General features: G+C 35.8%; 2 protein-coding genes across 2 annotated transcripts; one reads left to right on the top strand and one right to left on the bottom strand.

The window, feature by feature from the left end:
• Positions 1 to 6,008: 6,008 nt before the first annotated feature.
• LOC121406474 (histone H3, embryonic) lies at positions 6,009 to 6,692 on the bottom strand. Its single transcript, XM_041597485.1, has one exon. It carries the CDS (start codon positions 6,532 to 6,534, stop codon positions 6,124 to 6,126), a length of 411 nt encoding a protein of 136 aa, XP_041453419.1. The 5' UTR covers positions 6,535 to 6,692; the 3' UTR covers positions 6,009 to 6,123.
• Positions 6,693 to 7,485: 793 nt separating this feature from the next.
• On the top strand, positions 7,486 to 8,001 carry LOC121416961 (histone H4). Its single transcript, XM_041610499.1, has one exon. It carries the CDS (start codon positions 7,511 to 7,513, stop codon positions 7,820 to 7,822), a length of 312 nt encoding a protein of 103 aa, XP_041466433.1. The 5' UTR covers positions 7,486 to 7,510; the 3' UTR covers positions 7,823 to 8,001.
• Positions 8,002 to 9,529: the final 1,528 nt, after the last annotated feature.

Below are 9,529 nucleotides of genomic sequence, written 5' to 3' on the forward strand. Positions count from 1 at the left end.
GCATTTACATAGATTCTCGTAAGTTTGCGTGTTTTTAAATCGCTTTTACAGTAACTCCCAGAGACTTCAGTATTAAGCTCTCTATCTCAAGAGGAATGGACAGAGGGGCATTTTATAAATTGATATCACTGCACACTGGGAAGTAGACCTCGCCCATTTGGATGAAAAGTGGTCACCTAAACCCACTTTTAGCCGTCATCAGTTGGTGTACCTGAATAAAATGAATGTTTCTCAGGCAAAGTTTTTCTAGGGCCCCATTTCATAAAAAGTTGCTATGCTAGCAACTCTTGCTGGAATATCAAAAAGCAGGATATTCACTGTTGCCATGGTAACAAGACTTGCTATCATAGCAACTTTTAGGTGTAATATCCCACCCAGGTGGGAATTACTGCGGATATTTGTCATTGCTATAAAGTACTTCAAATGTACAGGGAGGTACAGGTAAATGATGGAATGTGCATGAGTAACACAGGGGCCCTGTCTTACAAAGAGTTACGATTGATCCAATCAATCATAACTCTATGGAAATCCATCAGTGTCATAATTTTTTTTCTGCAGGAAATTTGCAAAATGTCGTTTGTAAACAAAGGAGAACACACCAAATTGTCAAAAAATCAATGAATTTATATGGATATACATTCATATCTAGAAAAATTTTTGAACAAAAATGCATTTTATACGTAAACATTGCTGTCTTTCCATCATTTCGGTTGATCAGATCAATCGCAACTCTTTGTAAGATGGGGCCCAGGGTAGTACCTGCAAATTTTCAAGAAATATATTTTGTTAGTATAATATTCTCCTACATTTCCAACTATTTCCCATTTTCCTTTGAAAAATTATGAAGGCGGTATTTACCATAATTTTCTGGTATTGACCACCACTTTTACCCACTCAGGCCAACCCTGCTGTTAGTTATATTGATAACAGTTGTATTCTTCTATGCCCTTGGGATTCTTCGTTCGGTCAAATATTTCTTTAATTTTGCAGTTTTTACTCGCAGACTGTGCTGACTTATATGCCTTTAATAGGAAAAAGAGTTAAACCTGTAGGCCTTTCATGATAATGAACATTATTGGTGCATGTATTATGACATGCACGAGTTGTACATATAATATTGTATTTGATTTAGTATTTTGATAGTGCCTCACTGCCTCTGAAATTAGACATTTGTGACATGACAGTTGAATAATATGCAAGATTTTATAATAGAGATGCTATGCAAACACTGTTTTCAAAGTCTGTTTCAAAATTGTACCACATATTTTTTGTGTGTGGCTCTTTATATGACATGAATATGCAAAGAGTTACCTCTCAATTGTGTAACTTTATGTTTATGGTTCTCTTTTTTTGAGAGAGAGAGAGAGATGTCTTTTTTATATGCTTTTTAGTCATGAAATTCTAGTTAAAGAAAACATTATTTATGAAAATTGAATCAGCATTTTTTGAAATAGTCTTTCAGGTAGTAGACATGAGTTTGACTACAGAAGCATCATTACTGTATGCAAAGCATATGAACAGTAATATATTCTATATTAGATAAAAATTGGATAGATATATTCTGTCTTTTTTAAAGAGATATAAGTCTGACATTATATTTATTGGACAGATTTGCTGCAAAATTTTATCAAATATGATATTTAGTATTCACTACGAAAGCTGAAAACATACTGAAAATATTCTGTAACTTATAGCATATTTCTTTTATTTATTCTATCAAAATTTCTAAATAAACATGTACATGTAAGATGAAATTACAATATTGCCAGCCAATTATGAATGATATTGGACATTTATTCATGGTGTTCATATCTACATGTAGCATTTCTTAGATACATATATGAATTATTTTCATCACCTTGACTTTTGTTTCAAAAAAACTTTTACACCTTAGAACTATTTTAATAAGAAATGAATTATTTATTACTATATGTAATAATTTATTTATTGTATGACACTTAAGTTACTTTATGGATGTCTTTGATATGACTTAAATGTCATTACTTTTTTTCTGGGGCTTAGGATATCCAAGTGGTGTTCATAAATGGCTTGTTTTTAAGTCTTATTTTCAATGATTTTAGTGTAACGACGACTTTTGTTTCAAAATTTCTTAAACAAATTGCAATGCAAGTCAGTACTTTTTCAATTAACATTTAATATTTTGATTGCTCAATGAATTCCAATGCAGGGTCATTCCATGCCAATTCACCCAATTTGATGATAAAAGTAAACACTTTACTAACAAGAATATATATACATATATATATATATATATATATATATATATATATATATATATATATATATATATATATATATATATATGATATATATTGCTGAACATCAAAATGGTGAATTTTATGTGTACCAATTAAAAACGAATTCTGAGACGGTCGGGAGCAATCACTGGGTGAATCCAGATGGAATGACCCTGCACCCCTGTCTATACTAGTCTACATGCAGGCACAGACCTTTGGTTTTCATTATTCACATAGTACGTAATGTGAAGTCTGAAATATGAGACTAGATTCACTGTGTACTTTAGCTGAGATAGTTTGGAGTCTATAGTCTTCACTCTAGACATGGTATAATTGGCCCGGTGGGGTCACTCACCCGCAGAGGGGGACGCGTATGACTGTTACCACAAATGCAAGTAACCCCCTATTGCAGTCAATTTCAAGGACATTTTGTGAAATTTACCCCCCTATTTTCACGCAAAACAAGGACAAAATTGCGGTAAAATGGTACCTTGAAACACCCCTAATTATAAGATTGTAAGGACACTTTAGCCCATTTCGCAAACTTACCCCTATTTACCATATTTCAAGGACAGGGCATTTATACCCTTTCCTCATTAGAGGAAATTGCAACACAGGCGTCAGAGTGCTCAGTCCTTAAAGATGACCAAGAGCCATGTCATTCTGATACAATATTTAAATCCAAAAGAACTTTATTTTTCTTGAAAAATAAGAAAAGTAGAATTCTTTGTAAAAATAAATGCTGAGTTGTCAACATAAAGATACAGAGTATGATGAGCGTGCCCTCTGCGGCTGGTGACTCGGCGACAGATTTTACTTCCCGTGATCGTTCTCCCCTTTTTCCTGACCCCTATTTCCATCAGATCAAGGACGGTCAGCACCCCTATTTTCACTCCTTCGAGGAGTGTTCTGTGAAATTGACCCCTTTTCCCGCGATTTTGGTAACGGTCATGCGGTCCCAAGTCATATTGAGTGACCCCACCAGGATAATTGGTCAAACTTGAGTCTTTACTTGCAGACTATATCTATACAGTGTGAAATTCTGTGATATTTATTCAGTCAAATAATAAGAAATAGGTGTTGGGGTGTTTGCTTATTCAGTTTAATCACTGATCAATTGTTGCAGTTTCAATTGCTGTTTAGTAAAATGCTGATATGGATCCTGATCAAATGATTGGCTGAAACCTGTCATGTGATCAGTCGTTTACTTTAGCCAACAGGCAAATTTGCTAATGACTGGTTCTATTATATTGGCCAGTCATGGTTTTGATATGAGAATGGTTTATGAAATTATACAAGGATCCACATCGTTATCTTGTAAAACAAATGATGCACATCGTTTTGCAAGGGCATTAGAGTGATTACCCACACTCGTTACCTGTGAAACGGTCTAAGCGCCATGAGACATAAACTTCTAAATCTATCTTGTGTGTGTTATTATTACCATTACTGTCCATAATGTGCATTATTTGTTTAATATTGCCTTATTTCTTCCGGCTGTTTATCTGTGCCTTGCAGTTCCTATTATTTTTTAAAGCTGTAATTTGAAGTGTTTCCTTGGTATGATAAGAAGATACAACACTACTGTTGCATACATGTAGATAGAAAACCTCTGGTGTATGTATATTAGTCAATTCTTGCCAAATGATCATGATGAATTACTTACTACCTGGTCGGATGTTGGGTGGGTTAGGGGATAGATCACATTTATTGAACACTGAATGACCATTGCTATGTACTAGTTTTTGACACTGTTATGTTTTATCATCTTGAATTGGCTTGAAACATGTATACTTTTTTTAAATCTTTACAATAAATTGGAATGAACTATGTGTATGCTTACACTGGCTTAATCACTTTGATCAGATAAAGATAGAATCTCATTATATTTACAAAAATGCCAGGAAAGCGACAGTGGCCTAGCTGGGAGGGGTGGTTTAGGGTGGTATTTGCTGGAACAATTGCCCCCCCCAAAAAAAAAAAAATAATAAATAAAATATCAACATTGAGGGTCGAAGAAAAGAAAGGTTTAGTAATATGCCCTTAGTTGCCCTCAATTTGCCCCCCCCCCAAAAAAAAAAAGTTATTAAAAAAAATCCTGGTTGTGCCTCTTGGTAACAGTTTTCTGCATGCTCTCGATTAAAAATAAGGATATTAGACTAGATACATTTCTGATTTCATTTCTGCCGTAATTTTCTTGTTTCAAATAATTCCTACCCTACTGCGCTGAGTAATACATATATACCAAGTTGAGAGCTGAAATAGATTGGAAATATGTACATAATTATCTATGTAAAACCTGTAGCTGTATACATGTATATATTCTAGAATTGGTTTATTCATTTAACAATGCATTGCGAATGCAGCTGAATAAATTTGACATGGACTCTGACTCTAGTATTGTATTGACTTATTTGTAAATTTGTTTATTTTGTTTGTATTTGGAATTCCATATTATTGAAAGATGCCATTTAAAAGGGTCAGTTTTCACATAATCTAGATCTACATACAATTGAAGGATATAGTTTTCAATCAGACTCCAATTGCCCCAATGTGGAAAAAAAGATGGCCCCTAAAAAATAGCTGGTAGGCCTAGATCTATATTATCACACGAGAATAAAACACTATTTTATGCAACACAGCGACGCAAATATACAAAGAAGATTGTTCCCCCCCTCCCCCCAAGAAAAATTCTTTCCTTTTCTTATAGTTTACATGCGAATTTGGTGAAGTAGACTAGATCTAGTCTAACCCATGATTGGCAATATGGATAGTGAAACCATGTTAGGCCTAAACAAAGTACCGGTAATGCCCCAAAATGCATGCATCTGGCTGGTTTATAAAAGTTGCCTTTGTTGATCAAAACCCATTTTAGCAAGGGCTCTTGCCCCCGATATGGACTGGCCCTGTCAAACTGTATGAAGGGGGGGGGGCTCGTCTGCACACCTAATTGGGGTTTCTTTTTATTTCACAAATAATATTTATATTGTAACGAATGTCAGTTGATCATGTTCTTCCTTTATTTTCTGATATTAAAATAAGCACCCTCATGTCATTATAGAGAGGAATGATTTTCTTGGCGGGGGCCAAGGAAAGAAACTAATTCTCAGAATTAAATGAGAATGAAACCTTTACAAGATAGCTTGTGTGAAAACAGAAAAATCAAAGAAACAGATCAACGAAAGTTTGAAAAAAATCGGACAAATGAGAAAGTAATGAGCATTTGAATATTGCGATCACTAATGCTATGCAGATCCTCAAATTGGCAATGCAAGAAAGATGTGTGATGTCACTTGTGAACAACTCTCCCCATTACTTTAGTATGTAATTCACTTAAAGCCTCTTTTTTCAAATCTATCAGTAGATCATGTGTTCTTTCTACAGGAGGGCATGTAATCCAGATTTTTTTAAATAATACATCATGGATAAAGAGTTTGTATCGTTTCACAAGAAAAAGCAGAAACATTTTGAGGGTATTTTATAGTCCATCAAAGGGAATTTTGTTCAAATATGTGACATCACACATCCTTGTTGCATTGCCAGTGGATCTCCATAGCATTAGTGATTGCAATATTTAAATGCTCAGAACTTTCCATTATTTGTCTGATTTCTCTCAAATTTTGTTATTCTTTGATTTTTCTGCTTCGACACAAGCCTACTTATTCCAAAGGTTTCATTCCCCTTTAACCTATGTTGCCCAATAGTAATACTGCTCACCCATTTTACTGTAGTGTAGAATCAGGGACATGATGGAGGGGGGTGATTTCCAGGGATTTTCTGTTATTCTTTCATAGAGTTCAGTTTGTTCTTTCTTGAAAATATGGTGGCTCTAAAAAGAGCCGTTTAATACTGTCAAGCCGACAAATTAAGCACGCTCGCCACGGATACGGCGGGCAAGCTGGATGTCCTTTGGCATGATGGTGACACGCTTGGCGTGGATGGCGCACAGGTTGGTGTCCTCGAAGAGACCGACCAAGTAAGCTTCGCTGGCCTCCTGGAGGGCCATGACGGCGGAGCTCTGGAAGCGGAGCTCGGTCTTGAAGTCCTGAGCGATCTCACGGACCAGACGCTGGAAGGGGAGCTTGCGGATGAGAAGCTCGGTGCTCTTCTGGTAGCGACGAATCTCACGAAGAGCAACGGTTCCTGGCCTGTAGCGATGGGGCTTCTTGACTCCGCCGGTAGCTGGGGCGGACTTGCGAGCTGCCTTGGTGGCCAGCTGCTTGCGAGGAGCCTTTCCTCCTGTGGACTTGCGAGCGGTCTGCTTGGTACGTGCCATTCTTTCTGTGATGTAGATAATATATCAACTGGCATTTCAAAACGCCCGCTTCGTATTTATATCAAAATTGCGTGAATTGTGATTGGTCAATGCCTGACAGTTACTGATTGGTTGTTTCTAGCGAAAAGCGCTATATCTGATTGGATAATCTACAACGTCCTAATGCATATTCATAATTTTTCGATCCTAGTCGGGCCATGATAAAATAATGAAAATATCAAAGAATTTTACATTACGAAATATTATCGCTCTAAATTGCTTTATTTCACTGCCAAATAGTATTTTGTCGTGTAATGCTAATGTTTCATTAATAAATGTTTGATGGATATCCCGTTTTAAGAGAAAGAACATGAGCGTTGGATTAATACAGTAACCGCTTGGCGGCCGATGTAAGAATGAATCATTCATTTTCTCACCGGCGTTTCAGTCGTTGGTATATTGGTGTTTTTCCAGGTGTTTTTAAAGATTACATCATCATATGCCAGAAAAATGGTTATGAAAAATCAACAAAGGTGTAAAGCTATTTCCTAAAAGATGATATTTTTATTTTCTTATCCAAATATGCTGCGAATACAAACACATTACCTCACATTTTGAGGGTCGGGAGAACTGATGAATATTCATAAGGTACGGACGATCCTTCATGAAGATCTTGGTGAAGACAAAATGCCCCAAAAATTCCTTTTATCGAAATTATACACCTAAAATACACCCTAAGCAATGTAATAGTACTACTTACAGTGTTTCATATGAAAATATACTCTTTCAAATACAAGCATTGGATGGAAATAGGAATATTGTTGAAAAAAGTGTATGCAAATTTCGTATCCGAATATTTCTGGATAACTATTAGCTGTCGTAGGTGGCTCACTTTTTCAATATTAAAATTGTTAATTACACTTACGTCCGCATGTATGTTATATATACTCGAGAAATAACACAAGCGACACAGAATTACTTCTGAACTCAAATCATCATGTCTGGACGTGGCAAAGGAGGAAAGGGACTCGGAAAAGGAGGCGCCAAGCGTCATCGCAAAGTCTTGCGTGATAACATCCAGGGAATCACCAAGCCAGCCATCCGTCGTCTTGCTCGCCGTGGTGGTGTCAAGCGTATCAGCGGCCTCATCTACGAAGAGACCCGTGGTGTCCTCAAGGTTTTCCTTGAGAATGTCATCCGTGATGCTGTCACCTACTGCGAGCACGCAAAGAGGAAGACCGTCACCGCCATGGACGTTGTCTACGCCCTGAAGAGGCAGGGACGTACTCTCTACGGATTCGGAGGTTAAGAAGGATCACTTCTTACCATCACCTTCAAAACGGCTCTTTTTAGAGCCACCAAAAATCAAGAAAGATGCAAGATTTTCTCTAAAGAAAAACACAATTAGCTAATTTAAATTCACCTCAAAGTAGAACAAAGTTAATGAACATCACTAGGCCTACCATTTAAATAATAAATAGGACCAGCTCCAGGCGACTATAGGTACTTAGTTATAGGACGCGGGGAGGGCTGGAACTTGGAAGATCCCCCCGAAAAAAAAAACGAATTGCAAAATACATGAAGGCCTAGCCTAATAGTAATAATATAGATCTAGTAGTATAGCCGTAAAGAAAGATCTAGGCCCAAATTTCTACTATCTAGTGGTAATGAGCAGTAACAAAATATAACTAACGAGAGCCGCTGACAAATTTCGAAGAGGCAAAAAATGTCTAAATCATGGAATAAAAAAAATGAAGCTGAAAGCTCCATTCAAAGAAAAAGGGGAAACAAATGCATTAGGCCTAATCCAAATGGTGTTTGGTTGTAGAATTTTTTCTATTCTAGTTCTAGATAGAGGTAGACTGTGCTTCCCCCCAGGATCGATGCACTGGGATGAACTAACTCTTGTAACTTTCTAAGTTAAAGGGGAAGTTCACCCAGAAAATAGTTTTTAAAAAATAATATTGGTGAAGGTTTGAGGAAAATCCATTAAAGATTAAGAAAGTTATTAGAATTTCAAGATTTGTGACGTCATAAACGAGCAGCTGCCCCATGTAATGTAAAATGCATAAATTGCATTTTTTAAACTTTCTTTTCAGGAGCGGGTGTGAAATGGTTTGTGTATTGATATACTGCAAAGTACAGTACATTAAAAACCATTAAACTTTCTGATAAAATTATTTTTCATTGAGTTTTTGCCATACGTTATGTAAAAAAAGCTGCTCGCATATGACGTCACAAATCAAATGATTACAATTCTAATAACTCTATTCTTTGATGGATTTTCCCCTAACCTTCGCCAACATTTTTATTTTGTATAAAAACTGAACCACTCGACTGAACACTTTTTCAAAATCGATTCGAAATGAATCACTTAATTTACAGTTAGAATATAGATGTGATAATTTTTTTTTAAATGCCAGAATCCTAACAGGCCTACAAAAAATTGATGTAACTAATTTTATTTTAAGTTATTCAAAGATATAGGTGAAGCTTTGAGGCAAATCCACCAAAGATTATAATAGTTAGATTTTTTTTACAACATAATTATGCGAAAAGCTTTCCTACATATCATGATGTTTTTTTAATCAATGAAATGCCATTTTCTGAGAAAAAATGAAAATGAATTGTTCATTCAGTATGATAAATAAAAATCGTGGGATCACCCGCTCCTGCAATCAAACAATAAAATGGGTCATCACCAGCATGATTAGGAGCCAATTAAAAAAAATGAAATTAATGCTTTATTCTATATTATAAAAGTATATATGACCCTGACTTCTTTGATAGAATTCCCCCCAACCTTTACCAATATATTTTCAATTGTTTTTCTGAACTTTTCAGGCTTAATTTTGTTAATCAATGAAATGCCATTTTCTGAGAAAAAATGAAAATGAATTGTTCATTCAGTATGATAAAAAAAAATCGTGGGATCACCCGCTCCTGCAATCAAACAATAAAATGGGTCATCACCAGCATGATTAGGAGCCAATTAAAAAAAATGAAATTAATGCTT

The sequence above is a fragment of the Lytechinus variegatus genome, chromosome 1, assembly GCF_018143015.1.
Source record: "Lytechinus variegatus isolate NC3 chromosome 1, Lvar_3.0, whole genome shotgun sequence".
Classification (NCBI taxonomy): domain Eukaryota; kingdom Metazoa; phylum Echinodermata; class Echinoidea; order Temnopleuroida; family Toxopneustidae; genus Lytechinus; species Lytechinus variegatus.